At 46.1% G+C, this 17,330-nt stretch overlaps 1 protein-coding gene across 8 annotated transcripts in view; it reads right to left on the bottom strand.

Moving 5' to 3' along the window:
- The window catches only part of LOC307053004 (schwannomin-interacting protein 1), a gene marked incomplete at both ends in the record, with an annotated part of 607,569 nt that overhangs the window by 119,653 nt on the left and 470,586 nt on the right, over positions 1–17,330 (bottom strand). For 2 of the 8 annotated variants that reach the window (XM_079704236.1, XM_079704235.1), the window contains one exon: positions 5,452–6,120. The exons of 1 other annotated variant lie outside the window; for it this stretch is intronic. In XM_079704236.1, coding sequence (XP_079560362.1) covers positions 5,452–6,120 — 669 coding nt within the window. Of the gene's footprint in view, positions 1–5,451; positions 6,139–7,276; positions 7,331–17,330 lie in introns of those variants that run through there. 5 more of the 8 variants (XM_079704233.1, XM_079704234.1, XM_079704232.1 and 2 more) reach the window with 5 other exon arrangements.

Below are 17,330 nucleotides of genomic sequence, written 5' to 3' on the forward strand. Positions count from 1 at the left end.
AATTATTCTTATCTTCTCATTAATGGAGGAAAATGCATCTGTCACAGGCAGTAAAAAATAATAAAACTTCAATGAAAATGTGTCAGGTCTACAACTAGAACTCCTCTTTAATTTAAAAAAGAGTCCTTTCCTTTTTTTGAACAATGGGTGTAATGACTTTGGTTGGCTATAAAATGTGATCCTGGTACTTTGCTGTTGTTTTCTCTTAAGAGGTAGGGGATCAGTCACCCCAGTCACCTGAAGAGAGATGTCCTGCAAATCCCCAAGGACACAGATGGAATACACCAACAGGTGGGAGAGGAAACCAACATCAAATGGTGCAAATTCTTTGGAAAATGGGCAACTTCTCAAACAGTTAAACACACAGCTCCCATAGGATCTAGCCATTCCACTCTTCGGTATTTTCCCAAGAGAAATGAAAGGATATGTCCGTACAAAGACTTGTACGTGAATGTTCACAGCACTTTTTATTTGTCATAGACAAAAACTAGAAACCACCCAAAGGTCCATCAACCAGGGAGTAGGGTATATCCATAAAATGGAAATCTACTGAGCCATAAAAAGGAATGAGCTATTGACATACACGATAACACAGATGAATCACAAAATAATTATATGCTGACTGAAAGATGCCAGACAAAATTGAGTACATATTATATGATTCCTTTTACATTAGTTTTAGAAAAGCAAGTTAACTTATAGTGATAGAACTAAGATCAGTGGTTGCCAAGGAACAGAATGGGAAGGACTGCAAAGCAGCAAGAGGATACTTTTGCGGGTGAGAGATAGATGCATCACCTTGACTTTAAATGTGCAGTTAACTGTATGTCAATTCTACCTCAATGGAGCTATTTTTTAAAAAATAAAGAATCAAAAGGAGGGAGAAGTAGGAGGGAGAAAAAAAGGGTGAGTTTCCAGAAGCAGAACAGGCTCAGCATGGAGGATCACAGACTCTGAGGGAAAGAAAACCTCACAGAAGGACCATGGAGAAAAAAGGGTGAAGTTATACTCCACTTAGGAAGAAGAGTAGGTTGAGGCAGTGGGCACCCCGCCTCCACCTGGTGATGGGGAGGTAGAAGAATGATACTGTGACACACTAAGGTCCTGGAGAAGCAGGAGAAAGACAGAGGCTTGGGGCTGTGCTCAGAAGAGGGAAACGGGAAGAGAAGCTCCAGGTTTCCCTCAGGACTGTCCCTCAGGATTGTCTGCGCCAGTTCCCATAGAGCAGGCAGGGAGAAGAGAATTGAGGATGAACGCGAACAGATGGGGGCAGGACTCACGTAACTTGGCACGCTGGTTCTAAATCTCACTCCTGGGTCGTGTGTGGCCCTTGAGTTTACCAGGGGCGTTCACACACCTGCAGGCCCAGGGCAGGACCATGAGAAACACAGGGACACGGGATGGGGGCGGGGAGGGGTCTGGCCAACTGGAGGGGGCACTTCCAGGAGTAGTTCTGGTTGTTGGGTGAAACCTCTCCCCTCCCCCTCCGCTCCCCCCTCCCCCAAAGAGTGCTTCAGGCACAAGGGAGCTGCTGGGGATGAGGCAGTGGAATAAAGTGACCTCGCTGCCCTCAGGGCTCTGACGACAAGGTGAGGGGTTGGGACGTTGCGGAGGGGGTGGGCTGAGGGAGGCGATGCAGGTTTGTGATGGAGCAGCCCTGAGAAGACAGCAGGAAGTCAGGCCACCAGAGCTTCCTTCGAGACTCCCCAGGCACCTCCTGCTCTGACACCAAAGGTGGTTCCCAGGAGCCTCCAAGCTCATCCCCCTCCACTGGCACCAAGGGAGAGATGAGCTGCTCACAACTTCACAAGGTAAAGGTCAGCCCTAGGTTTTAAGTCCTACCCAAACATTGTGTGTTTTTCAATGTGCCTCTAAATCTTCCCTGGATTAGAGACAGCTGATCGTCAACACATCCTTGCGATCTCAGGCTTTCGTTTTGAGTGTATCACTGTAGCCAAGAGGAAGAAAGGGGCATTGTACAGGGATGAGGAGGCTGTCGCTGCTTTGCTGGGCAGAGCTCAACGTGTTTCCACTCAAACCAAACCAAACCAAACCCTGTCTGTGAGAAGAGACTCGTAAAGTCATGGGGTTTTGATTATTTCCTAGTTTACTTAACATTAAGGAAATCCAAGAGAGGACTGTCATTAGGAAACCCTTTAAGTTATTTCAGGAAGGTGGAAGCTCTTTCCTTTCCTTTTGTTTCAACTAATTTTGAGCATCAGAAGGAAAAAAACCTAGCCTGGCATCAGAAGGAAGGACAAAAGCCCTTTCGTAGTTTTCTTACTGGGATCTTCGGCAAATCTCTTAACCTCTCTAGGCCTCAATTTTCTCAACTGTACAGTAAGGGGGCTGGCTTAGGTCTGGGTCGTGTGAGTCTTATAAACACTTCATTTATTCAGTATTTGAGAACCTACTACTTCTCAGACACTATCGCACGCACTAGGTTCCAACAATTAAACGACGCAGGCAAGACCCCTGCACTCCAATTCGATTCTAGAGAACCAAAAATGAAGGAGAACTGAACATGATAATGTCAGGCAGTGATAAGCACTAAGAAAATACACGAGAAGTGCCTTGGTAGGGGGTGGAGTGCCTTACTCTGTATTAGGCAGGGGGGCCAGGGACAGCCTCTCTCAGGAGGTGAGTTGAGCACAGTCTGGAATGATGAGGAGGAACCAGCCACTGGATTCCCAGCAGAGGTAACTGCACAGGCAAAAGTCATGTGGTGGGAATAGCTTATTTGGGTCTCTTCACAGGTGACGGAACTGTACCTGCCTTTTTCATTTTAGACCCCTCCTCCCAGTACTATGTATTAATTTCACTTAAATGTATTTACACACAACTTTTTTTTTTTTTTTTTTTTTTTTTTGCGGTACGCGGGCCTCTCACTGTTGTGGCCTCTCCCGTTGCGGAGCACAGGCTCCGGACACGCAGGCTCAGTGGCCATGGCTCACGGGCCCAGCCACTCCGCGGCATGTGGGATCTTCCCGTACCGGGGCATGAACCCATGTCCCCTGCATCGGCAGGCGGACTCTCAACCACTGCACCACCAGGGAAGCCCTACACACAACTTTTTAAGGAGGAGCAAAAATATCACTCGATTTGAGCAACTCCTTCAGGACAGACTTCTTCTTTTGCACCAACTCCTTTGTTACTCTCAAACTTCTGTCCTCAGGGTTATAAATTCTTGCACTTATTCCAGGCAGGAGTAAACAGGATTTTAACCAGTGTTTTCCAAACTTTTATGACAGCGACCCATAGTGGGAAAGAAATCTTACACTGTAACCCGGCGTCTACATAAAACTGAAACAAAACTTTCTAAAAAAAAAAAAAAAAATCTTACTGTGACTTCCTGCAACACACGGCAGTACATTCTATCTTATTTTTTTTAAAGTGATAAGGTGATTTCATGGGGAACTTGCAATTTGAAAAACACTATTCTAAACTAACAGCAGCTAGTAATTTTGTTCCAATACAAACCAAAATATGGAAAATTTCAATATTAAACAACTTCACAGGCCACTTCCTTCTGCCATTCTTTTGTACATATACTTACTTTGAATCGATGGAACCCAAATTTCGGTGTGACTTGTGGAGGAAATGCCCAGGGGGGGACATTTTCAGGAGGGCAAGGGAAGGAGAGGGGAGGAACCCACAATGCAAACTGTTCGCTAGGTGAGGAGACAAGACACCCTCAGGTTTCAAAGATGGCTCAAGAAGGAAAGATTCAGTCTCTACAACAATAAGGAAGAAGATGTGGTGTGTGTGTTGGGGTAGGCTGGTCTGTTACGTTAGCCATTAAATTATAAGTTCCTGGGGGTGGGGACGGGGAGTCTGGCTGCATCCCTACCTCGCTCACCATAATTCCAGGCCCACGTGGTCAGATGTGTAACTGCAGCGGTGAGAATCACACCTTGAATTTAGCACAGAACACATGGGTGCTCAAGAACTTTTTGAATAATGGAACTCATTGTCATCATCAAACCCTAACTTTGCATGTATACACAATTATTACATTTTCCTGGAATGTAAAAATGTCAGGCCATAGTAAAGGAATCTTATGTATCTTCATGTCACTGTTTAAGTCCAGGGAGCTTAATCAGGTATTTTTCTCAGCACTAGGTGGGAAAAGCATGTTTTGAATTGCAAGGTACAAGACAGAGTACTGGCTGTAATGGAAAGATTCCGTGTCTGCGAGTGGCCATGGTAAACAGCTGGTATTAAAATGAGTGTGTTAATTTAATAGGTAGTTTCTCAAGGGACACTAACCAGTGGGCTCTGTCAGCCAAGGGCTCTCTCTGATAGAAACCGTGCCAATTAACTGTCCTTACCCCTGAAGTCAGAAGTGCATGCACCCAATTTCCAGTAGCCCCAGGGCCCTGGAGCCGAAAAATTACACCTGCAAGCAAGCATTCTCCCACACTGCCACACACAGAAAGCAGCTCATTTAAACTGTATGCCCTTCAGCCCCATTTAGGATCCGTTCATTAATGATTTCAAATTACAACTGTTGCTTTATCTCAAAACAGTGATAAATAGGGGAGCCACATTCATGACGCTTTTCTTTTAAGTCATTTATCTGCTCTCCTCTCAGGGGCAAAAAAGATGTTGAGACAAGTGTGAACCTGCCAGAGCTTCTTATTATAGATGTATCCCTCCTTCCCTCTCTCTCTCTTTTCCACTCCAGCACCCTTACCTCTCTGGGTTTCCAGAACTGAGGCACAAGCCTCCGGTAAGGAACTGCTTATCAAAACTAGGAGGGATTCAGCGGAGAGGGGGTGAGTCAGCCCACAGAGGAAAGAACCACTCCCTCATCCCAGCAGGTCAATTCACCCGTTCCCTCAGGTCAACAATAGATCGGGTTTCAGAAAGGAAAAAATCTCAGAGGAGGGCGGTCAACCCATTACAATTCAGGAGCATCCGCTCAAACGCCAAGAGGGAACAATCCCCGCTGCCTCACCGGAGGTGTGGGCAGGCGAATGCGTGCTTGTGCGCAGGGACAGCCTGTATATGGACGAGACATTAGTGGCAACGAAGGGACACCCACCACGGCTGACAAAGCCACAACTATTACGACCTGAAATATCACCCACGCACAGGCCACCGACTTCGGTGCCAAAATCTCCCCGGATTTATTTTCAGGCAAGTGACTCACAACCTCGTCTCCATAAGTAATTCCATTAAAATGAGTCGTTGGTTCCACTAACCGGACTTTCCGCTGCCCTCTGGCTGCCCCTCCCTCCTCTCCGCCCATCCTGCAAACCCAGACAGCTCAGAGACTGAGCAACGGTACCCCAGGGGAGCATAAGTCAGGCTCTCCTGCCCGGCACCCACCCTCGGGGCAGGATGAATGGGGCCGCCGCCGGGCGGGGGCGCGGGTAGGGCGCGTGCGGGCTGTGCGCGGGGTGTGTACGTGTGTGCGCGCGTGGGCACGCACCCCGGGCAACTTACCGAGGTGGAGTTGGTCCTCGCCTGGCCCTGGTTCCGCACCTCCTGCTCCCGGAACTGCAGCCCAGCCAGATGCTTCTCCAGAGCCTCCCAGTCCATAGGGGGCACCGGGGGCTCCTCCGGGACGCACGTCCCGCTGTCCGTGGGCTGAAGACAGAGGCTCCCGGCCGCCGGGCCCCGGCCACCGCGCCGGCCCCCAGCCGGCTGAGGCTTCTGGACCGCCCGGCGGGGGCCCCGGGAGCCGCTCGGCCGGTTGGCCACCACCACGTTGCCATTGTGCCTGAGGTCCTGGGGGTCGTGCGGGTGGAGGTTGCCGTTGGGCACGGGGGGCGGCATGGCGGTGGTGGCGCCCCTGCCGCCGCCGCTGCGGGTCCTGGCGCTCACGTCCCCCGGCTCCTGGGCAGGACAGCGGTCATCCCGGTACCCTCGCTCGCTGCGCTCCTCCTCGTCTTCCTTCTCCGCGTCCTCCTCCGGCGCCCACTCATTAATCACCTTCTTCTGGTAGACCGGGAAGGGCTCCTCATAGCCCTCCAGGGCAGACACCAAGTCCAGGCTGCCCCCCGGCGACGGCGAGGATTTGCACTCGGAGCAAGGGGTCACTTTGGTGGAGTTGGACTGCGAACTGGCGCGGCTACTGCTGCTGCTGCTGCCGGCGTCACTGCCTAGATCCATCCCATCCTCTCGGTAATCCTGGGGGGAGGAGGCAGAAAGAGTGAGCCGCCGGGCCGAGCCTGCTCCGGCCGCCGCCCGCCGCCCGCCGCGAACGCCCCGGCCCAGGGCTCCGCGCCCGCCTGGCTGGAGGTGCGCCCCCCAAAGAGGCCTGCGGGGGGGCAGCCGGCACCAGCCTGAGGCTTTCCTCATCCCATCCCCTCCCCTGCGACAGGCAGACTTCCTCCGGGTAACTAACCCTCAAATCAGCAAAGGGGGTGCCCAGCCACCGGCACGTAGACTTTCCATAAGAGGGACCCCGGGGCGCGCATGGACTTTGTTTTAACCATTTTGCGCCGGGCGCGCCCCCGCACCCCGCCCCAGGGATTCTCCGAGAACCAGACACTTTCCCAGAGAATTATAATTCCCTGGGGGCGGGGACCGAGAAGAGGGTGGGCGGCTACTAAATTCGCACCTCGCGCAGGGCGCCGAGACCACCCCCTACCCGGCCCCGCCCCGCCCCCGCCGGCGGCCGGGAGCCCGGCTCCGCTGGCGAGCCGAGCTTTACTTTCTAAGGAACCGCAGGCAGCTCGGAGGTCTCACTCCCGCCTCCGCGCCTCCCCGGCCGGCCCCTCCTCGGCTCGCCGTAAGGCTCGGGGTGGGGGCCGCTCTCGGCTCCCACCGGGCAGGGTGGCCCCCGCGGCCCCCAAAGGTGTGCGGGGCCGGGGCGCGGCGGCCGTAGCTGCAGGCGCCGCCGCCGCCCTGGGGGAGGGAGGACGCGCCCTGCCGGCACGGAGCCGGTCCCGCCACCGAGCATGCCCAGAGGCTGCCGGGCGCGGCGCAGTCCGCTCTCCCGGCTTTCTCGGAAGCAGGCTGGGGTGGGAGGCCGGGCGGGGATCGCGTTGGAGGGGCCGGGAAAAGGCCCGAGGGAAGGGGACTCGGGGCTTTAGGGGCGCAGACAGGACCACTTAGTAGGGGCGGAGCCCTGGGGAGGGTGGTGAATTTTAACCCCCAGACACACTCATATTTCCTGGGAGAGCCTCAAGCCCTCTCTGCGGGGCTCATTACCCCGCCTAAACCCCCGCGCATCCCAAAGCGCAGGCCCGGTGCCTCCCAAACCGGCGCGGAAGTCCCCAAGTGACCCCTTGCAGGACCTCCCTCCCGCTACATGCGCACATACACAAGCCCATGTGGGAGTCCGAGTGACGTGTGCTTGGTGGTCATGCACCATCATTTCCCTTCCACCTTCCTCTTCGCCGCTTCCTGTCCCTCCACCGCCCAGCTCCAGTCAACTGGCCGTCTCCCCTTGTAAGTTCAGGCTGTGGGTGGAACCTGTTGCGTTAGCTCACGTTTTCTTTCCCCTCCCGGCTGCACGCCGAGGATGACCTATGAGAGGTGTGTGTATGAGGAATGGAGGAGTGTGAGATGGGATTGCTGTCTGGCATGGAGGTGGGGAATCTGAGCTAAAGGTTTGGGCGAGCCTCCAGAGTCCCCTTTGGCCACCTCCAATCAAGGGGACATTAAAGGAGGGGAAGAGGTGGGTGTCAGGTCACAAGCTCCTGGCACAGACACTGGCTTAGCTTCCTTAAATTTTTCAGGAAACCGAGTCGAAAAAAAACCTCTGCTGGATTTTTCAAAACACAGAGACGGCCTTAGTTTGGCAGCTCGTCCTCTTTAGGAACAAGGTTCCATGGAGGGAAAGATAACCAACACTTGGAAAACGGATATGGGTCACAGAGCACCTTTTAAGGATTAAGAATTTACTGTGAAGAAACTGTTACCCAACCCTGGGGAAGTAGGAAATGCCCTCTTCTCTGATTATGAAAAACAGCACTTAGAAGTTAAATGTCCTCCCACAGGGAAAAAAAGATAAATATGTGTGGTGATGGATGTAACTAGATGGGGGGAATCCTTCCACAACATATATGTGTGTGTGTGTGTGTGTGTGTGTGTGTGTATTTTCACCATAGTGGACACTTTAAATATCTTACAATTTTATATGTCAATTATATTTCAATAAAGCCAAAAAAATTTTTTTAAGAAAAAGAAGAAAAAAAGAATCTGCTTAATTTTACTACAGATTGGGGAAAACCAGTTTCCTTGAACTTCCAGATTTGGGCCTGTTACTGATTATTCCCAGTGAATTCTAGTCTGGACCAGGCCACTACCCTGGCTTGGCACCCTCCAGATGGAGGAATGGGGGAATGCTTGGAATTGTTTAGTAGGGAGTGGCTGCCACCCTGACATTTCTTCTAGGTCCTAAATGGGAGAGACCCTTTGTTTAAGTGATTTCTGTGAAGTGTGACCCTTTCCTCTCTTAGGTAGGCTTGAGCCAGGGAAGATAAACTAATCTTTTAACTTGTCTGGAAGCAGCTATCTATCTTATGAATAACAGGAAAGGGGGCCTTCTGGTCTGGCCCCTTTACAGCCCTTCTATAAAACAGGACTGATTATAACTTAAAATATCTTTTATGGTGACATCTGTAAACAGCCTGCCCCGTGCTCCAAATATGGTTTGATTTTGAGGTTGCTGTGGAGCCCTGGGTCAGCTGGCTGCCCCCCTGTGGAGTAGAGGTGGCCCTGTGAGTGTTCAGAGATATGGGAAGAAAGCATTGGGTGCGTCCTGGGAACTAGATAGCTGCTTTTCAAGTCACCATGTGACTTGGCAAGGCTTAGGTCAGAAAAAGCTCCCTGCTCTGTGGCAGGACAGAGGTAGACAGACAAGTATTGATCAGCTGGGGTGATAAGGGAGAGTTGTGGTCTCCGTCCAATTTTCACATATCGGTACCTCCTCAGCCAGCCACCCAGACTCCCTCCTGGGCTCTGGTTCAGCCCTTTGCTGCCCAGATGGTCTGTGTTCAGGGAATGCAAAATGACTCCTTAGAAAAACATTTGGCAAGGTAAATCCACTGCCAAAAATGCGTGGCATTTCAAAGCCAAATAGAAACATCTTTGAATTATCTGTCCTTTTAAATTATTTTCTGACCAGATATTCTGGATCAGATGGGAAAGTGCCAGGTTTCCTTTCTTTTCTTTTCTCTTTATGAAAGGTGCCTGGCTAGCCCAGTTCGCATTCTGTTTCCAGCTATCCATCTCCTGCCAAGAACCGTCCCACTTTGGAACAGGAAGCCCTGCCAACTGCTAGGCCAGCAACAGTTTACAGATATGTCCAGCGGGATGGAGAGATGATTTGCAAAGTGATTGAAAGGCCCTGTCTTCCTGTTTACAGGAACAGTTCCTCAAGTCAGGGGCTTGGGGCTTACAGACTTAGATTTGTCCCCTGCAACCTCTGTAAATTAGATGTCAGACGTGTGAGTCAGATGGGTGTCATCCCAGACTAGCACCTTTCCCCATCAATCACCAGGGTCCTGTCCCTCTCAATACCCACTGTCCCCACCCTAGTCTAGACCACTGTGTCCTGAAATAACTAAACAGTCTCCCTACTCTCTCTGCCCATTCTCTGCAAGCAGCCAGAGTGCCTTTCTAAAATGCAAGTCTGAGCAAGTCTCTCCTTGCTTCATTAACCAACAGCCACCCCACGCCTCCTCCCACACCAGGGCTCCTCACTGCCCTTAAAGGAACTGCTTCCTGCCCAACCTCCCCCAACTTCTTTTGGTTAATTTCTACTCATTCTTTAAGTCTCAGCTTCAATGCCACTTCCTCCTGGAAGGCTTCCCTGATTCTTCGTACCCACCCAAAGGGGATCATGTGACTTTCCTGTGTTCCCATGACACTCACTGAACTTATCACATATGCTGAATCCAGGTTGCTGTTTAATTTCTTATCTTCTTTATTAGACTCAAGAAATCCATTTTATATCAAGACCCAGGCCACACATACGTATAAAAATATTTTTAAAGTTTCCTAAAACTCTTATTTTGTAAAATTCTATCCTAAGTCATTGAAAACAAAATGTGGTCACACTTCACCACCGACTTCACAACCCTTAAATGGGTCAGGGTTCCTAGTATGAAAAAGTACTCTAAATTCCATGAAGGAAGGGGCCATTTCTATCTTGTTCATGGTAATTGGAATGGAATAGGAACTGATATTTGTTGCTGGAATTATTAATAGTAACATTTAATCCTCAAAAACCCTATATATATTTAAAAAAAATAGTTTCTCCATCTATAGGTAAGGAAGCTGAAGACAGTAAGGTTAAGTAACTAATGTCAAAGCCAGGTGGCAGAGCCAGGATTTGAACCAGGTAGATGGGCTTCAGAATCCTTGCTCTTAGTCATTGAGCTAAGAGCTCAGCATCCCTTGGTCCAGATGCATACAGATGTACTGACTAAGCAAAAATATCAGACAGGGTCTCCTTGCAGCAACCTCAATGAGTTCTCTGTCTCCTGCCCTGCAGAGCCTCCTTGGGCAGTATTTATGTCTATGATGCAGAGGAAAAGGCAGCTGGCAAGAGCAGCTGTTCCCCTCCGCTCAGAGGTGCTCCAGTCAACCTCCTCAACTGTCAACAAGTTCAGCAATAATCAGCAAGTTGAGGGATTTCATTGTCTAAAGGAAGAGTATAGACACCTCAGAAAATGAATTTCACATTGTTATGAATTAGATGCCTTAAGTTCCCCCCAAAACAAATCTTTTAAGAAGGTAGCCACCCTGAGATTGGGGTATTCATTTTGACATGGATAGGAAACTGTCTGGAATAACAGTCTAAAGGTATGGATGAGATCATCTTCCTTAGGGGTCAGTGCTATTTATAGGATTTTAATCTGTAAAGGCAACATTTGAGAAAAGGCATGACTGAAATATTTATATCATAAAGAGTAAGAAGAAGTGGGGAAAAGATTTATTATATTTGCTGAAGGAAACAATAGCAAAGATCAATAAAACTAAAAGCTGGTTCTTTGAGAAGATAAACAAAATTGATAAACCATTAGCCAGACTCATCAAGAAAAAAAGGGAGAAGACTCAAAACAATAGAATTAGAAATGAAAAAGGAGAAGTAACAACTGACACTGCAGAACTATAAAGGATCATGAGAGATTACTACAAGCAACTATATGTCAATAAAATGGACAACCTGGAAGAAATGGACAAATTCTTAGAAAAGCACAACCTTCTGAGACTGAACATGGAAGAAACAGAAAATATAAACAGACCAATCCCAAGCACTGAAATTGAGACTGTGATTAAAAATCTTCGAACAAACAAAAGCCCAGGACCAGATGGCTTCACAGGCGAATTCTATCATACATTTAGAGAAGAGCTAACACCTATCCTTCTCAAACTCTTCCAAAATATAGCAGAGGGAGGAACACTCCCAAACTCATTCTACGAGGCCACCATCACCCTGATACCAAAACCAGACAAAGATGTCACAAAGAAAGAAAACTATAGGCCAATATCACTGATGAACATAGATGCAAAAATCCTTAATAAAATACTAGCAAACAGAATCCAACAGCACATGAAAAGGATCATACACCATAATTAAGTGGGGTTTATCCCAGGAATGCAAGGATTCTTCAATATATGCAAATCAATTAGTGTGATAAATGATATTAACAAATTGAAGGAGAAAAACCATATGATCATCTCAATAGATGCAGAAAAAGCTTTCAACAAAATTCAACACCCGTTTATGATAAAAACCCTCCAGAAGTAGGCATAGAAGGAACTTACCTCAACATAATAAAGGCCATATATGACAAAGCCACAGCCAACATCATTTTCAATGGTGAAAAACTGAAACCATTTCCACCAAGATCAGGAACAAGACAAGGTTGTCCACTCTCACCACTATTATTCAACATAGTTTTGGAAGTTTTAGCCACAGCAATCAGAGAAGAAAAAGAAATGAAAGGAATACAAATCTGAAAAGAAGTAAAGCTGTCACTGTTTGCAGATGACATGATACTATACATAGAGAATCCTAAACATGCCACCAGAAAACTCCTAGAGGTAATCAATGAATCTGGTAAAGTAGCAGGATACAAAATTAACGCACAGAAATCTCTTGCATTCCTATACACTAATGATGAAAAATCTGAAAGAGAAATTAAGGAAACACTCCCATTTACCATTGCAACAAAGAGAATAAAACACCTAGGAATAAACCTACCTAAGGGGACAAAAGACTGGTATGCAGAAAACAATAAGGCACTGATGAAAGAAATTAAAGATGATACAAACAGATGGAGAGATATACCATGTCTTTGGATTGGAAGAATCAACATTGTGAAAATGACTGTACTACCCAAAGCAATCTACAGATTCAATGCAATCCCTATCAAACTACCAATGGCATTTTTCACAGCACTAGAACAAAAAATTTCACAATTTGTATGGAAACACAAAAGACCCTGAATAGCCAAAGCAATCTTGAGAAAGAAAAATGGAGCTGGAGGAATCTGGCTCCCTGACTTCAAACTATACTACAAAGCTACAGTAATCAAGACAGTATGGTACTGGCACAAAAACAGAAATATAGATCAGTGGAACAGGATAGAAAGCCTAGAGATAAACCGACACACATATGGTCACCTTATTTTTGATAAAGGAGGCAAGAATATACAAGGGAGAAAAGACTGCCTCTTCAATAAGTGGTGCTGGGAAAACTGGACAGCTACATGTAAAAGAATGAAATTACAACACTCCCTAACACCATACACAAAAATAAACTCAAAATGGATTAAAGACCTAAATGTAAGGTCAGACACTATCAAACTCTTAGAGGAAAACACAGGCAGAACACTCTATGACATAAATCACAGCAAGATCCTTTTGGACCCACGTCCTAGAGGAATGGAAATAAAAACAAAAATAAACAAATGGGACCTAATGAAACTTAAAACTTTTGCACAGCAAAGGAAACCATAAACAAGACGAAAAGACAACCCTCAGAATGGGAGAAAATATTTGGAAATGAAGCAACTGACAAAGGATTAATCTCCAAAATTTACAAGCAGCTCATGCAGCTCATTATCAAAAAACACAAACAACCCAATCCAAAAATGGGCAGAAGACCTAAATAGACATTTCTTCAAAGAAGATATATAGATTGCCAACAAACACATGAAAGGATGCTCAACAACACTAATTATTAGAGAAATGCCAATCAAAACTACAATGAGGTATCACCTCACACCAGTCAGAATGGCCATCATCAAAATATCTACAAACAATAAATGCTGGAGAGGGTGTGGAGAAAAGGGAACCCTCTTGCACTGTTGGTGGGAACGTAAATTGATACAGCCACTATGGAGAACAGCATGGAGGTTCCTTAAAGTACTAAAAATAGAACTACCATACAACCCAGCAATCCCTCTACTAGACATATACCCTGAGAAAACCATAATTCAAACAGAGTCATGTACCACAATGTTCATTGCAGCTCTATTTGCAATAGCCAGGACATGGAAGCAACCTAGGTGTCCATCAACAGATGAATGGATAAGGAAGATGTGGCACATATATACAATGGAATATTACTCAGCCATAAAAGAAATGAAATTTAGTTATTTGTAGTGTGGTGGATGGACCTAGAGTCTGTCATACAGAGTGAAGTAAGTCAGAAAGAGAAAAACAAATACTGTATGCTAACACATATATATGGAATCTAAAAAAAAAATAAAAAGGGTTGTGAAGTACCTAGGGGCAGGACAGGAATAAAGACGCAGACGTAGAGAATGGACGTAGAGAATGGACTTGAGGACATGGGGAGGGGGAAGGGTAAGCTGGGACGAAGTGAGAGAGTAGCATGGACATATATACACTACCAAATGTAAAATAGATAACTAGTGGGAAGCAGCGCATAGCACAGGGAGATCAGCTCCGTGCTTTGTGACCACCTAGAAGGCTGGGATAGGGACGGTGGGAGGGAGATGCGAGAGGGAGGAGATATGGGGATATATGTATATGTATAGCTGATTCACTTTGTTGTAAAGCAGAAGCTAACACACCATTGTAAAGCAGTTATACTCCAATAAAGGTGTTAAAAAAAAAAAAAGATTTACTATATTTGCAAAATTCCCAAACGAATTCTGAAGATATTAGCCCTAACGCTGAACCTTCTCTAAGTTGTGGCATTTAGAGTAATAAAGAAATGGCTGGCAGAGGGGTTTGTATTTTATCTTTATTACATGAATTACATGCAAGTCACACGCAGTACACAGATGCTCTCTTATTTCATCACCTGAGTGTAACTACATGGTAATATTTAACAGCACTATGGGGTGAAGTGTCCTTGCTATAGACCATCTGGGGTTTCTTTCCAGCCCTGTCTCTAACCGCCTTTGTGACCTCAGTTTCCTCAGGAAGGGACTGGATTTCATGATCAGGGTATTAAGCAAATATTAAGAATTAATTGAATGAATGAATAAGTGAATGCACTGAAAGGAAATGTCTCTGTGTCATTTTATCACTTTCCTTCTTGGGAGATACAAAGTTGGTTCCTCTACTAGTTCAAAACCAAGGTCTATCTCCCTTAGGTAGGTTGAATACACGGTGTTTCTCCTTTATTTCTGTAGAGCAAATGAGTTGATCTTAACTTATTAGTCTGTATGTGTAGATATTTTGGAGATGGATCCTATACACACGTAAAATAATTTTTTCTTTCTTCCATTTATAGAGCTATATTTTAGTGAAAACAAACTTTAAAAAAACATTAACATCTGAAATGTTTTGATTCTCTAGCAAACCATGAGATTGCATTTATTTCCTACGTTTTCCTCAATAAAAATGAAATAGCAAAATGTGGGCAAAACTCAGCCCTTAAAAGAGAGCTCCAATGACCTATTTTCTAAACCTGAAACCAGGACACTTGGCTTGACAAATACTACAGCACTTACAGAAACTAGGTGAATGCATGTTTGAAATGAAGATTACCCTGAAAAATCTGTAGGCATTGGTGAAGAAAGCAACTCTAACTGTGACAAAGGGACAGCATCTTTATCAGAGAAAAGTCACACAGAAGATGTCAGTCAGGACCTTAGCATATGGCCACACAGAATGTGCCCTGTACAGTGCCAGGAGGATTGTGAACTGCACCACAGGTCCTTGCCAGGAGGGGCCACTTGGCACCATTCCCATAGATGGCAATGTAAATGACGCCCCCTGGAGTTGTTCAGTGCACAGCAGTACATGTAGGTTCTATTAGGAACTCCACTGATAAGAAATTTGTTCTCTGTTGACAAGATTGGAAGAGGAAGGCCGCTGTTCTTTTCCTAATCAAGTCATACCTCAGATTGGATGGCACTGACACAAATTCAACTTGTCTAAACTCTCCATCTTTTTCCAGAAGTTTTCTGTCATCAGGTTCTACTTTCCGTTAAGTTCCTCGCAATTCTTGAAAATGCAAGTCTGCAAGCAACTCTGAATATTTTTTGAGCTTTATTGAAGGGTATAAATTACATAAAAAGACGTTTAGGAAAAGCCGGGAAAGTTTGTAGACACACTGCATGAGCTCAGGGAAGCGTTACAAGTGATGGGAACTGAAGCGCACGTGCACATTACCCGATACGGGACGAAGTGCTCAGAAACTGCGTGCCTTGTACTTTGATGTGTTATGCTTGTCAAAGAGGAACATCCTCGCAGGATGCTCTAGGAAGTGAAAACTCTGTTCTGGTCACTTCTTGACATAACTTTGGAAGCACTCTAAAATTAGAAAATAGCTGCTGGCATTGTCAGTGCAACGTGAGCAGGAGGAATTCATTCAAAGTGAAGAAGGAGGCGGTGAGGTGGGATAGGAGAGAACTCTTCCAAGAGACTTGGCTTTGCCTCTGACCAGCTCTGCATTTATGGGCAAGGTGGTCCCTGTAGCTCTTTGGGCCACTGGCCTCATCATGAAAGGAGTGTTGTATGAAATTATCAGATGCCTCCAAGGGTCAGGTAGGTGAGGTAAATGAGTGAATGGCAGCAGGGACAACAAGAAGTCACAGGGTGAGCCACTGAATCACTGAACAGCACAGCACAGGGCAATCTGGGTTAAAATCCAGAACAAAAAGCAGGTTTATCCTCAGTTTATCCCTGGATCACCACTTGGACCGCTACTCTGAGCCCTACATCCTTAGAGTTTTAAGTCTATATAAAAATGAGTTAGGGAGACCAAACATCTTGGCTTGTACAGGACAGTCCTGCTTTCTACCTGTTGTCTTGGCATAATTATTAATGACACCCTCCTTCACTCTCAGAAGTGTCCCAATTTCCATGATAAATTACATGAGCATCCCAGGTAAGGGGAAATCATCAATGACTAAACATAAACCTTGTGGAGGAGTATTTCCTAGATCTGTCCAGACCTTCAGATGAAGGTAAGCAGGTTTGGTGGCACTGTTTATTGTAACAAAAATGGTTCAATAAAGCATTATGTCATGAATTTTAAAAATCACAGAAAATATATGAGGCTATCAATTTGTCTAAAGCGTTCAACTTCACTAGTAATCAAAGAAAGGCAATTTCAATCATAATGAGGTAAAATTTTGCCTGTAAAAATGTTTAAAAATTATTTAGAACTACAACACTCAGTGTCAGGATGGGTGTGATTGTAGGAACACTCATATACTGTTGGTGGGCTTATAAATTGGTTCATACAAACTTTCTGAAATACTATGTGATAATATCTTTTAAATGTCTTTACAAAGTTCATACTCCATGATCTGTTAATTCAACAAATGTTTATTGAGCACCTACTACATGCCAGGCACTGGGAGATATAGAGGTGAAAGAGACAAATACTATTTGCCCCAAAATGGAACTTCATTGTAGGGGAGAAAACGACATTACATAGGAAAAAAATATGGAACAATTTAGATTACAATTTATAATAAGTACCAAAAAGTAGACAGATATGACACCGAGAGGCACATGGAGGTAGTGTTGTGTGTTGGGGGAGGGTCAGGAGATGGACTGGTCAGCTGAAGAGGGAGGGAAGGGTCTTACAGGCAGAAGGAACATCTTGGACAAAGGTTTTGAGGCTGAAAAAACTTAGCACAATTGAGTAACTGAAAGGAAACCACTAGGTTGGAGCAAGAGAGTTCAGGGAAAGTGGCAAAATGAAGGTGGAAAGGTGAGGAGAGGTTGCCATGAAGATTTTCATCCTACCAGCTACTTAGGGGTTCTAAAAGCAGACTGATATTTTAGAAACTTTCTCCATGGTGGAGAATTGCGTGGAGAGAGGCTAGAGCAGGACAAGAGTGGATGCAGAGAGACTGATTAGGAAGCAAATATAGTGGTCCAGGAAAGAGATGGCTGTGGCTTAGGTGAGAGTTGGGGAGATGGAG

The sequence above is a fragment of the Hyperoodon ampullatus genome (assembly GCF_949752795.1).
Source record: "Hyperoodon ampullatus genome assembly, chromosome: 5".
NCBI lineage: Eukaryota > Metazoa > Chordata > Mammalia > Artiodactyla > Ziphiidae > Hyperoodon > Hyperoodon ampullatus.